The sequence below is a fragment of the Seriola dumerili genome, unplaced genomic scaffold, assembly GCF_002260705.1.
Source record: "Seriola dumerili isolate Sdu_G_001 unplaced genomic scaffold, Sdu_1.0 BDQW01000291.1, whole genome shotgun sequence".
NCBI classification, from domain to species: Eukaryota; Metazoa; Chordata; class Actinopteri; order Carangiformes; family Carangidae; genus Seriola; species Seriola dumerili.
Window position 1 is genome coordinate 1,668,691 of NW_019174546.1, and position 14,700 is coordinate 1,683,390.

A 14,700-nucleotide genomic window follows, 5' to 3' on the forward strand; every position below is an offset into this window, starting at 1 on the left:
TGAATTTGCAATTTAATAAAAGTGTTTTGTTCATCTTTGTAAGTGATAGAGACTATAATATCTACTTTACTGGTTTTCACAAGTATTTTTCAGCAGTAAGTTGCTGTATGCTTATAAAATATTAAAGAGGCACCATTCCTCGGTGTCTGAAAAATATACTATTTTCACCTCCTCCTGCCTGCATATAAAAAGTAAAACTGACTCATGATTTGAAAGCGCAGTGATTCCTTTATTTTTCTGTAATTACTGCTGTCATGCTAATGTGCCTTTGAGCAGCTGACACCTTGTCTCCTCATGCTGAGTTCACAATTTACAGTATGAGTCATTTTGACAGACCAGAGTGATTTAGTCATATTCTTGATTTAATATGACACGAATGAGCAACGAAATAACAACAAAACAACAGATGAACAACAGTGGCTTGATAGCAAGAACAAAACTTCCTTCGTATCTGGTGTTTTATTTGATCTGATACCCGCCAGAGGATTGTAAGATTCTTACATTCACACTGATGATGATTATCTAGTGATGGTGGAAGTATTCAGATCACTTACTGAAGCAAAAATAGCAATACCACAGTGTAAGAGTACTCTGCATTCAAAATGTTACATCCGATACAAGTACAAATGTCTTAGCAATAAAAAGTATAAAAAGTACTGAAGCAGAATGCTCTCCGTCAGCGTCATATTAATATATTACTGGATGGTAATCGATGCGCTATGATATAAGCGAATGTTGTAGTTGTTTAAGATGGAACTAATTTAAACTGTTTCTCAATACTATTAGTGACTGGTAGTTTTATCTATTATATTAGTGTTGTAGTTATATCTATTGTAACTGATCATCCATCCATCCATTAGCAATACTATTGGTCCTTAGAGGGTCGTAGTGGGGGCTGGAGCCAATCCCAGCTGACAATGGGCGAGGGCGGGGTAACACCCTGGACAGGTCGCCAGTCTATCACAGGGCTTTCACTGTTCGTGTTTGCTGTATTTTGTGTTTAAAAATCCGACATGAAAAAGTAACTCGCTGTCAAATATACACAGTGAAATAAACAGTACATTCTTTCTTTCAGAAATGTAGTGGAGCAGAAGTATTGAGTAGCAAAACATTCAATGGCAAATGAAATCACCCCTCCCACCCTCCCACCCACCCACCCTGCTGAGATCCTCACCGTCTCTCCCTGAGAAGAAGATGGAAAGACACAGAGAGAAAGAGGAACGAAGGCAGATGCTGTACGGTAAGAATGGTATAAGCTGTTAAAAGTGGTCTGCCAGAGGGGGCCGGTGGAGCAGACCTGTATTCCTGCAGTAGTGCTGCAACCTGAGCTGACACCAATTAGGCCTCCTCCAGCCTCGCTGCCCGATAGATTTCAGCTCTGCCGCCATGTGACGCCAACCAATTATGGCGGATTGACTCGGAATCGACTGGATTGTGACCTGAAACTCAGATTTATTTTTCATGTGGGCTGATAGGGGGAGAACTGCGGGCTGTTTGAGCAGATGAGGGAAGGGGTATGGGGAGCATTTCAATCACCGTCTCTCTCTCTCTAATGCTAATCGGTTGGCTCTATATGCCTATATGTCTGATTTAAGAGCGGTTGTAAGTAACACACTTCTCCTGACCCAGCATCCTTCCTCCTTGCCTCTATCTTCTCACTCTTTATATTTCCCCGGTGTCCATAAGGCTATAAAGCAAACAAATTAGAAGGCGCCATAGATTACATTTGCCATTAAATCGTAAAAAGCATTGAGTTGTGTCACGTTTAGGCACAGCTATTAGCGTTTGCTATGCCGTGATCAAAGAAAGTTAGTGCTTATTTTAGAACTGTAGAAAATCACTTAACTGATTTCAGGCCATGGTTGAGCACAGATAATCTGATGCTACAGGGAAGAAGCTACACTGGAACTCAGTTTCCTCAATATGCTACTTGCAAGGCAGGAAACTGCTGTATTTTATAGCTTTTTCTGTTTATGTACATGTGTGTGAGCTTGCTCAAGGCAAAGGTTATGGCAGGAAAAAAGAGAAGAGCTGATTTAGTGGTTTGAATGATAAGGGAAGCATCTCAAATCATTTATTTCTGCGGAAGCATGTAAACATTTATTTCGATGCTACGGAGTGAAGAGGCGTATTCTGGCCCTGACGAGGGGCCATTGCAAACATTAGTTTAACACGACATGACTGATAGACAGTTCACTAATCCTCTTAAAGGAACAGTGTCCCCTCTGGTAAAAACTGTTCCCGGCTACGCGTGTCGTCCCCAGAGATTAGAAGCCAAATCCAAGTTGGAAATGTTATACTGATTAGCAATTACACAAATATGACAAATTGACTGCCTCCCTCACCAGTGACACGTCTGCCCAGATCTGTCTAAAATATGATTTGACTTCAGCATGACCGCAGGATGCTGAAGTGAAACGGACATTTGTCGTCTGTTATGTCTTGCTTTTCTTTTCTTTTTTTTCTTATTTCTCTTTTTTTTTCTTTTTTCTTTTTTATTTTTATTACAAACCAGCACTATCGTGTCATCTTCCAGCAAGCTCCTCTTCCTGTATTACAGCAAAACATCTGCTGTTTGAAACTCAAATGTCTGGAGCTCCATTACCTCCCAAACCCAATCAGCGTGCAAGACTGCCTTATCAAATCAAGCTTCATGCTGCTCCGCTCTGTAGTGCTGTGTGTTCTCCCTTGTCAAATCCCTATTTCATAGGGGCTTTAAAACTGATTTCCTAAAGTATTCAATTTCAAAATGAGCTACCCACCGCTCCAGGAAAGCGATGGCTAGTCCTGCAGCAGCAACTGCCTTAATCTAACTGTGGTGGGAAATTTCAAGTCGTTGGTTGACCAAATGCAAACTCTTCAATAGATTGACTGGATCAGCTATGTTTACTCTTTCCAGGACTCCCGGTCCTGAACATTTTTGGAAAACATCTCTTAATATGTGCCTGGACTGCAAATGACACTTAGTCATGCATCTCAACACTCTAACCCAAAGCAGATTAGAGACGTTGTTGCTTGGGAAATTCAGATGACTACATTTATCATTACTGGCCAGACAGCAGATCCCCGACAGACCGCCTCACTCCACTTCTCTGAATGGGTGCTACTTTATAGTCACCTTAAATTTTCAAAGGCATCATGTGTCACTCGGGGCGGAGGTGGAAAACACCTTCAAACGTCTGCCATATCTCGTCTTGGGCCTGCATCGTAATCTCCCCTGTTTGCTGCCCTCCGCCACCTCCTTTCTTTTGCAATTCATATTTTTCGAGACACCGGGCACACACATGAAGGCGGGTACACTGGCCTTTATGTCCTGCGAGACTTGAGAGAAGTGAGGAGGCGGGAGAAGAAATGTGTACCTGAAAACCTCCAAAGTTCAGATATGGAGAGGCTCTGCTGTGATCAAAGGATGCCTCAATTAGTTGTGAGGTGTGGTTGCTCCATGTACTGAACTCCGCTGATGAATGGTGATGAATTTTTTTAATGGATTAACTTGAGAGACTCATTAAACATATATGATCCTTAAAACTAAAATGTCTGTATCAAAACACACTATTTTCTCTTTATTTAACAAGGACTCGGCGTCTAAAGAAAGGATTATGTTATGAAGCATTAGTGCACGGTTACGTCTCAGCTCAGTCAAACAGAATGAAATGGGTCTCAAACTAAAGTTTATATCTTCAAATCTCTCCAAATCTCTTTCATCTGCTCCTGAGGTGAGTATGCTTTCCAACAATAAACAAAAGAGGAGCCCAGCATGCTAATTAATGGAAGCTCTGATTCACGGCACTCTGTTAATTATAATTAAGGGTTTGTAATTAGCCCACTGAAAGAATGGCAGGCTGAGTAAGGCCTTCTGAATTGTACCTGCGAGAAGATTAAAAACCGAACACGCTGTCTTTCTTGCTCAGGCCTCTCCGCTTTGGCGCTGGGGCATTAATCTGGGCAGCCGCACATATAGTAAACATGAGCTGACAAGCCTGACTAAAGATCTCCAGGCTGTAATCTTTAAAGGACTCAGATGAGTTGATAGTGTAAAATTGAGTTTTACAGCAAGAACAAGTGTTTATCACTCCTCATATGAAGAAGTTAACCCACTCTCTCAGGGTCCCGGTTTCTGAGAGCACAAGCTGTCATAGGCCAAGAACATAAACTGGTAATAAAACAACTCATAAAATAGACCTTTTTTACATATTGGAATGGCCAATTCAGTATGCACCGCTAACTCCCACTGCTGGCCTAGAAAGGATGTAGAAAGGCACTTGTCTCCTCAGATGTAAATTAAGTTGACAGTTCTTCTTCTAACCTGCAACCATGGAGCTACTCTATGAAGGAGTAACACAGACGAATCCCAGTGAAATCTACAAGTGGGAGCTGCAAGAGCTGCTCTTACGGACACGCTCCTTCACTGGCTTCCCACTGCAATAGTTTTTTTATTTGATGGGGCAACCCGGCCAAGCAAGACGCACAGCTTTTAATGCACCTCAAATGCTTTTTTCTCTGTTCCGCCAAACTAAAGAAAAGTCATTTCATGGAGTGGTTTTAACATTTGGGGAAATGTGCGTATTTGCAGAGAGCTAAGAATCTCAATGCCAAATCATATCTGTGCATATACTATGACGCTACATCTGTCAACCAGTACCCATAAAAATAACAAATTAACACGTTCTACCATTAGTGCTGACAGGTGGATGTTTGGACGGAGCTGGGCTAGCTGTTTCCCCCTGCTTCTAGCCTTAATGCTAAGCTAAGCTGATGGTCTCCCGATCGTAGCTTCATATCTAATGAAAACATGAGTGTGGCGTCAATCTTCTCATCTAACTCTTATCAAGGAAGCAAACAAGCTCAAATGCAAAACTATTCCTTTAGAAAGGTGTAGAAATGTAAACTCCAGAACATCACACTGTCAACCAATGTTGGAAAGCATTATTAGGCAAGAACAGATGAGATTAAGGATTTAAGATAAACTTGAATTGTCAAGAAACTTAAGCACTTTTTCTTTACCTTATTCCTCATATTGTAACTTGCTTTAACAGCAATCATTCATACTGTCATCGCAACAATTTAATTAAAAAAGAAAACAAACAGAAAAACGAACAAAAAACACACTTACTGAAAGACTGTTAATACTGCATGAACTGAATGGTAATACAGCTCAACAACTGATACTGATGAACAAAAAGATGATCAAACCAGCAGAATTCCTGCCAGAAGCCCAAAGCGGCCTTGAGCAAACCAAAATGATGACTTTTGCTCAACAACTTGGCATTTAAACAGAACAGCTGTACTGCTTCCCTAATAATGACTTATAAATGCAGCATCAAGAAGGCACGATTCTCCCGCTCCCCCAGAAAGCCCGTGGTGGATCGGGGTGGGCAGCCTCGCACATAAAAGACACGTAAAGGCAAGAGATCCTGAAGCTAGCCTTGGCTGCACCGCAGCTTTGTTCTCATCTTCAAAGGGCTACACTTCTTTTTCACAGGATCAAAATCCACAAACAAATAAAGCTCAGAAAATGAGATACATACGGTAAGGTACTGAATTCCCTTGCAACTTTCCTTCACGGTGGGGTATTGATAAACACAAGCTCTTTGATAATTTTTTTGTTGCTGATGGCGGTTCCTGGTGTTTTAATTCACGGTTTTGTTGTTTTTAGTCTGTGCTCTGTGTGTGTGTGTGTGTGTACTTATTGTGAAAGCCTACCTCACTGGTGCACCTCTGCTCTGGGCAGGTTTCAGCAGCACAGTGACGGTGCTGTCTGTTTGGTTCAGAGAGGTCTCCTGGTCGTACGCCGGCATGGAGGGAGCTGAGGAATAAACCAAACACAAGAGGGGTTTGACGACACTGCACCGAAAAAAGTTAGCACAGTTCGGTTTCAGTCGGCATCAAGTTTCATCATTCTTCTTGCCTTGTGACTCATTCATCTCGGCAATAAATAGAAAGAAAGCAAACCCAGTTTTCTCACTTTTACAATGAGCACTTTTTTTTTTGCCTTTGTACCAACATAATTTAATCATTAAGTGTAACAAAAACAGAGCAGAGAGATATTAGCTGCTGTCACAAAAGTATTTGCAGTGTCTGGCTGAAAGAAAGTCTTCAAAGTGGTGCACACACATCAGAAGAAAAACTGTACGGAGTAAGAAAAATTGCAGACTTGCCTCATGGTCATCTTCAAAATCAATCCCAGTTTTTTTCATTATATACAACCAGCCATGGTTTATGGAAACTAAAAGCATTATGTCTATGACCAATCAGGGGATTCTGCTAAATCTAATGTAATAGCCAGAGCAAAAAGCACAATTTACAAAAACACTGAGCTGAGCTCACATATAAGTGGATCAGTATATGCACAAAGTTTCTGTTGGTTCATTTCATGTGTTGGATAACAAAAGCTAGCTTCCACCCTTTGGAACAAAAGAAAGATATCAGTAAAGTAAAACTAGCAGCACTGCGTAAACACATTTCATTCACACATTTGGACATAAAGAACTACTTACTTGTACACTACTTATTCAATTTCATCCCCACACTAACTGTCCATGCTGTTGACCTTGCTGACCTGAAATCTTGGTGGTGAACTGGGTGATGACAGGGGGGCCGTAGCCCTTGGCTGTGCTAGCGCGCAGGGTGAAGGAGTACGTGGAGCCCGGGTAGAGGCCTGTGAACATGTGGGTGGTCTCGTTACCCAGCTTCACTACCTTCCCACTCTGGTTGGAGAGGTCCAGCTCAGGGTCAAAGGAGCTCACCGCCTTGTAGGAGATCTAGGAGTGAGAGAAATGAATATTCTGATAGTGGCCTCTGGTACGCCCAAGTTTAGCTCTCTCTTCTGCTGAGGAGGATTTGTATTCATACAATGAAACCGTTTCATGTTGGAGGCATCCAAGTGGCTCAGCGAGCTGAAGCATTTACTGTACTCACTGTGTTTAGGTTTTGTATCCCACTCATGGTGGTGTGAAGTATCTCGTTTCTGCTGTCTTTTTCCTCTCGCCACTACTCAGTGTGGCCAAAATGCCATGAAGTGATTTTGAAAGTTTTATGTTGTACTTCTTCATGTGTTTATCTTATTTAGATACACCTGTACAAAAGAATGAAATCCATTCAATAATCCAGCAATTAGAGCTGGACAATAGATTTCCTGTGTTGGTATATACCATTACATGGCAAATGTGCAAGATTACATATATAACCAAATTTATGTTTAATACATTTAACCATGTTCATGTTTGTACCAAAGAGGCTCCAAGATGTCTCGGAGAAATTAAATTTATAAATAACTAATTTGGGTATCACTTTACAATAAGACTACCCTTATAAAGATTTATAAATGGTTTATAATTAGGTTATTAATTCGGTTGTTAACACTTTATAAATCATAACAATTATAAACAAGTTATAAAACAGTTTTCATACATTAGTGCTGGCTCACTATTTGGCAAGATCAAGTTAATGCTTAATACTCATTAATCTTACCAATGAGTTATTACCATTTATAACTGGTAAAAGGAGCCTGATTGTAACTGATTAATAAATAATGAATAAATAAATAAATAAATAATATCCACTGTGCTGAACAATCTGATAGCATGAATTATAATATATATAAATAATATATACAAATATAAATATAAATAAATATAGCAGCAGCAGGTACAAAGGCTGGATGATAGAAAAAACAAGGAAAGCTCAGTAACTAATGAGATATGAGGCTTTAACAGTACAGATAAATGTGGGCTCACTTTTTGGCAAGCAACAGGTCACTGTTGATGTTATCATCTGAGGTGTTATAACAGCTCATAAATGATTTATAAAGTGTTAACAAACTAATTAATAAACTAGTAATAAACCATTCATAAATCCTTTATAAGGGTAGTCTTGTTGTAAAGTGGTACCCTAATTTGCAACAGCAAATACACAGGAAACAAATGCTGGTCAAATTATGTTTATAATCAAAATAATAAGGAAATGTTAATTAACATGATTGTCAATCTATCTGCAGAGTGTTCACTGACTAAAACATAATTAACGTTTTTATGGTTATATTTAGACAATCAAAGCACATGATTAAGGCTAGGGCAAAATGGCTATCTCGCACATCATAATAATCTTGTGTTTTACACTACCAATATAATAATATTGTTTTTATAGAGCGTATTTCAAAACCTGAAGAGCTTCACACAAGGGAGCAAATTAAAATCAACAAAATAAAAGAAATAAAAAAAACATTAGAAACATTTGATTTCATTTTAAGATAGAAAACGTCCACAGTTACTTGGAGCATGAGGCATGTCATTTTACTTTACAAACATTTAACTGAACTTTCACCAAAAAGAAACATTGACACCAAGAGTCCTGTGTGTTGTTTGGACAAAGTCCTGTGGTTTGTACAAACCACTGTCCAACCCAACGATTTCACCATGATAATCCGTAGGATTTCGAGCCTTACAAAACACCGTACATTCTCAACAAACATAATGCTGGAAGCTGCCACACTTCCCCCTAAATGTAACTGGCAAAAGGAATGTGGTATATAAACTTTATAAAAGGCACAGTTGCAGTATCTATAGATAGATAGCTACATAGAAGCTGAAACATTAGCAAACTATCCCCTCTGTACAACCCAGCCAGGGCAAATGCCGCAGAGCAATATTCAAGTCATTTGTTCCCTCTCTCTCCCTTTATGTGGGAGCATGTGACTTTATGTCAACCAGGCATTTCCAAAATTAGTGAGATGCAAAAACACTATGGAGTGGGACTGTCTAGCAGTGGTTAGATCCATCTGTAAAAGCACAGGTACCCATTTTTCAACCAAAGCTGATGCAAGGTTGTGGGTTTCAAGGAGAGAGGAAATTCTCTTAATGTATTCCTTCTCCATTAATAAACACAGGGAGCTCTGGAGGGAAGCATTAAGGTGAGTGTTTTTGCTGATATCCATTTTGAATAACTCTAAAGTCCCACTTTAAGAAAATGCCTCTGCTCGTACAGGAAAACCTCCATTATAATTCCAATTAAGGAACACAAAGGGAGTTTGGAGTACTACATAATTTGTGTCCATCAACTTTTGAAATGCTTCAAGGCCTTCTCATTTAGTCTTTGTATGTGAAATGAGTCTGTGATGCCAAATCCTATATCATAACATTTCAGAGACAGGAACTGGAAATGACTTGTCAAAACTGGGCACATGGACAGGCTTTTACAATTATAATGGAACTGACGGGAAAAATAATAGCGAACATTTGAGCAAATTAATTTGAAGCTTGCTTGTAACTATTACTCCACCTGAGGTATTAAGCTTTTTTATATCACACTGCTTTACATTTTTCTGTAAATGTCAGTGAAGTGTTCATAAAATAGAAATGCCTGTATAATCTCCTACAACTTTACCTGCGATATAATGAAGGAAAGATGCTGTATACTGTTCTCCTGTTATAACATACAGTGGAACAGAAAACCCAACCATCTTTATTTACAGAAAGGTTTTAACCTTCTTAGGCAGACCTACAGTAAATATTGATCTAAATTCAAGTGATTTAAAAAGGCCGCTTTTAAGGGAAATAAGTCTAACCTAATAGTACTTTTGGTTTTCTGAAAAAGCAGTCTATTTTTCATAATACTGCCTATGTTCCTAAAAAAAATGAGATGCTTTTATTCAATAAACAAGAAATGCTACTTCAGAATTAATTTGTATTGCTAAACACGGCTGATGAACAGGAAATAGATGGAAGATCTGCTGTATAGCTTCAAAGCTGCTGGCTCATGTCTGTCTGAAAAGTTGTCAGTTAAATGGCATTCGCAGAGCTCGGTCAAAAAGGAATGGAGCAGAAATCTCTTTGATATCAGGCCTTGTCAGACGTATTTCACTTGGAGTCCTTTGATAATGTCAATTCAAAGCAACGTCCTGACTTATAAGAAGTAACGTCGGGGGAATCCCACCAGAATACATGGTGGGTTACTTGCTTAAACCGGAGAGTCAGACTGTGGCGGTGTGAGGGGGGAGACACCTGGAGCGAGCTGCTGGCTCGCTAGATTTTCCTCATCTGTCACTCTGTTTAAGACAGGGTGATGTGAATATTAATATCCTATCTTACTCTAAAATAAAAGCTGTGATTCTAGAGGAAATCTATAACGATGCTTTACTGCATACTAAAACCCGAAAACACCAAGAAGTCGGTGACTTATTGCTTATTCTAACTAGACACATTAGTATACTGTTACAGCTTTCCAGACAGAGAGAAGTAATTGCTGCGGCACGTGAATATAACACCCCGAGGTGGGTATTTTAAAGTGAACCACATTTGCCTCAACATAAATATGAGTGAACCTGACAAAGCGGCAATGCAAACAATGCCATTTGCCCTGAATGCTTTTACGTGTTCCATGAAATTTTAAAAAGATCAACAACTAAAACATGTTGCTCTAAAAGTGATTAAGTGGGCGCTAAACCTACCATTTTTATGGGCACTGTTTTCCTGCACCTCTAAGTGCCACAGAGCTGTGCACAGGATACAACACTGCACTACACACGCCTGAATAAACAGGACCGTATTATGATCCCGACTTCAGCCGCTCCCGCTTTGATTGAAATGTCTCTGTGCCGCCGAGAGAATATCTATTTCATATTTCATTCACCTTCAGTCACCTGATGTCACAGCAGCGGATGGAGCAACGTTTGCGTTGCTTTTACTATTCAATGTGCTCTCCTTGTATGAGAAGCAGCCCCGTCAATGATGGCTAACCTGCTCAAAATACCAAGCGTGAGCAAACGGTGACAAGAGGGAGAATCAACAGAAGAGAATCAATCTGTGGGAAAGGCTGGAGGATTACTTCCACCTTAAGACGGTTAAGATCAATGTGTATATACATCGTGTGTGTGTGTGTGTGTGTGTGTGTGTGTGTGTGTGTGTGTGTGTGTGTGTGTGTGTGTGTGTGTGTGTGTGTGTGTAGACTGTTTCTATTACTGAAGACTCCCAGCTCCCAGACAAGGCTGCCAGGGGCTGTGTGGAGCCTTATGTCAACATTTGCTTGGTGCTGAATCGTGATATGTGTTCGATGTGTGTTTCAGAGATTGTGAGGGTTTTTTTGGGTTTTTTGGGTTTTTTTTTTTTTTTTTTAGAGGTCGCGCATGAATCAAAGGACAGAACATGACAGCAGCTTGCAGTTGATTCTTTTCTTGAAAAATGCTGAAAAACGGTGAAACATACTTGCAGCTGACTCGAGTGGATCCACAAACTGATTCAGGTTTGAGCTGTTTTACAATCAAAACTTAATAATTAATGTGATCGGTCTAATTAAAGCCTGTGAATGTTTAACACGGATTACAGAGATATCATTAAAAGTAAGAAGATACTGAAACATCGTCACTGATGCAGAGTGAGAACACTACATACAGCCATGCTAGCAGCTCTGTGAGGCTGTACTCAGGCACAGCGACAATGACGGTGTTAAAAAACATGTTGATGTTTAACAGCAGGTATAATGTTTACTGTGTTCGCTGTGTTAGCTTAGCATGTCAGCATGCTAGCGTACACTAATTAGCGGGAAACCCAAAGCACGGCTGAGGCTGAGGCTGATGGGAAGGTCGTTAGTATTTAGTCATAAACCAGAGAACTGGACTTGATGATGGTGCTGGAGGAAAAGTCAGGAAATCAACAAAGATATCACAGTTCATCCTGAGGGAGGTATGAATGTGGTGGACTGACCGACCGCCCGACCGACCGGGACATTGCCTTCCCTAGAGCCATAGAGCCTGACTAAAAATATCAAAGCAAAAAGGGGAAAAAAAAACCCTGCTATAATGACAAAGACACAATGAACTTCTGATGCTACTTTGTGGAGCAACACAGTGCAAAGACTAACATAATAACTTGTTAACCCCAACCTGCTGAATTCTGCTGTCTGCTCAGTTCACTCACCTTTAACCTAGGAAGATCGCAAACCTTGTTAAACCTGAGGTGAACCTAAGCATGGAAACAACGAATATGTTTCCAACCACATGTAGATACTGGAGGAAGTCTGACTTAACTCATAATCTCATTTTATCATACTCCTTTGTTTGCGTGTGCTGTCCATAAACTAGCAGATTCCCAAAACTTAGCTCAAGAAAACAAAGTGACTCACACGATAAACAAATCCATTTGAAGATTTTTCAAGCAGCTCTAGACAACTACTCTCCAATCTCAGCTGTAGAGAAGAGGACTCAAAGAAATGCACACAGAAAAAAAAAAAAAATAGCTTGAATGTCAGAAGTAAGTCTGTTTACGACCCAAAAAGGGGTCGATCAATATCCCTAACTAAATTTTTGCTAACGCTCGTGCTTGTGTACCTCGTACTGAGTGATGATCCCGTAAGTCTGCGCTGGTTCTCTCCACTTCAGGATGATCTTCTCCTCGTAGGCGCTGCCCTGAATGGAGTCCAGAGGAACAGCACCTGGCACTGTGGGAAAAATGATCACAGACACATTTGTTTCTCAAAAAAAAAAAACAACTGGTAGGAGTGCAGTGACTTCCAATGTAGAAAAAGTAAAAAGTCTAAACAGTACGACGTCCTTGATACTTATTTTTTGATATATTTTCTTTTCCATCTGTTGTTTGTCGAGTCAAAATGTTGTCGATACAAATTGGATGAAAGCCTTTCCGACTTAGAAGCTTTGGTCTTTTCTATCATGATTTACCCAGCCCTGCACCTCATGCTGATGTGCATAAAACAATCAATAAAATAGCTTTTCAAGGACCTGCAGTACACAAATGGCCATGAGCCAAAGTCAAACACATCATAATAGAAATGTGTGAGATTATTTGAAGCCATCGTTACTAAAAACACAATGTGAAACGTGTTTTACAGCAAAACTGAACACGTTTCACACGGATCAAAAAATGTGTTACAAAGATGAACTGGCAAACCCCCATGGGAACAGTGCGAATCTTAATCTTTCCACAATGTTTACTTGTACTGAGACGCTGCCACAGAGATCTGGTCCTTTAACCCCTCATGCGAATTGCTTTCATTCTGTAAGTGAAACAGAATGATGTAGAGATGTAGAGTCTTTTTTTTTTTTTCAAGAGTTATCTTCAAGAATGCAACTACAGCTACACCCTGTCTGTTCACTTTTTCCCATGGGACTCTAAACACACAGATCCCCCCCCCCCCCCCCCACACACACACACACACACGCACACAGCAGTCAGACATTGAGAAACAGTTGCCACTTTCAAGTTTCCAACCAGAGATATCTGAGCCAGATGATATCATGACAAGACTCTCTTTTCGTCAGCTGAGCCTGTTTGTTATCTGGCGGCCGGGGGTTCCTTGAGACTTCTATAGAGTTCATTTCCTGTGTCTGCTGAGGCAACACACAAGATCTTTCATCTTTGGAGGAGGTGAAACAACGATACAACACAGAGGCTTGCTGTCTGACTTCTGTGCTCTCCGGAAAAATATTTGGAAAATCCTAAACTTGTCCTGAGTGCAAGCTGTTTGTGATCAGGTGAGAATCTTACACTCAGAACTACACGTTAGAAATTTCATAATAAAAATGTGTTGTTTTTACACAGGCTTCATGTTAACTGATATTAGCAACGCAAGATTATTACTGGTCATTGATCCATATTTCAATGAGCTTGATATCGCCCTACTGAATTGAACACTTAACGCTTAATAAATGGTTAATAACACATTATAATGGAGTTTTAATTAAATATAATTACATTTGTCAAGTGTTTATTGATGCATTTGTCAACAATTAGGACTCCCACCATCCCATAACTGGTGACTAAGCAATCAATGTTTGATAAAAACACACTCTAACAGCTGTAATCATGTATAATTACACAGATGAAGAAGTAAGCTTCAAAACATTTATAATTGTTTATGAACATGTATAAATCCTTCACAGGTGGGTTTATAAATGTGTTGAAAACTCTATACTTACAACTACGGTATGTTTAATACATAATCAATCATGAATTGACCAGTAATGGATGATTTATAGTTGTTCATAAACTGCTTGTAAGTGCAGGTTAAAACAAAGTGTCACCAAATTTAGAGAATCACAGGCCTTTTAGTTTAGGTAATGTTCAGTTATTTGAATGTTGGGTTGAGTGGTGGTTCTGTTTCACTTTCTCATTTATTGTATCTGTGCTTTGTGTTCTATTTCCATGAGCTGTGCACAAAGTAGCCCTCCATCACTCTTACCGTCCTCATCAGTCTGAACCTCGAGCTCGGTGCTCTCCTTGACCCCCTCTGGATTGCGCAGCACCAGCTTGACACTGAGGTTGGTGAAGGGCGTCAAGTTGTGGATGGTGTGCTGAGGATCGCGGCTCTGGGTGTCATAACACACCTCCTCGCGGGTCTCCTCCTTGCCGGCCACCCTGGAGCGGTACTGGACGGTCAGGTTGTAGCTGTGGCAACGGGTCACGTTGTAGCCCAGAGGCTCCCAGCGCACCGTCACCTGCTTGGACTGGATGTCCACCACTTCCAGCCTTCGTGGGCCGTGCATGGGCTCTGGCGGGATGGACAGAGAGCCAAGTGTGAGCATACATCATGATAATCAATTAGGCCATAAGAAATGGCAGCAAGTACAAGATAGTTTCAATAAAATCAAGGAAATGACAGAGGTCTATGCCAGGGCACAGAGACAGCGGTGTTCCTTCAGGTCAAAAAAAAAAAAAAAAAAATTTTTTACAAATTTTTTTAAAAACTTTGAAA

General features: G+C 40.2%; 1 protein-coding gene across 1 annotated transcript in view; it reads right to left on the reverse strand.

Moving 5' to 3' along the window:
• ptprm (protein tyrosine phosphatase, receptor type M) overlaps nucleotides 1-14,700 on the reverse strand; it is a 127,680-nt gene that overhangs the window by 59,450 nt on the left and 53,530 nt on the right. Inside the window, exons 8-11 of the mRNA XM_022758228.1 lie at nucleotides 14,188-14,496; nucleotides 12,320-12,429; nucleotides 6,560-6,761; nucleotides 5,704-5,806 (exon numbers count right to left, since the gene is read on the reverse strand). Of these exons, the coding sequence (XP_022613949.1) occupies nucleotides 5,704-5,806; nucleotides 6,560-6,761; nucleotides 12,320-12,429; nucleotides 14,188-14,496 (724 nt within the window). The remainder of the gene's footprint in view (nucleotides 1-5,703; nucleotides 5,807-6,559; nucleotides 6,762-12,319; nucleotides 12,430-14,187; nucleotides 14,497-14,700) is intronic.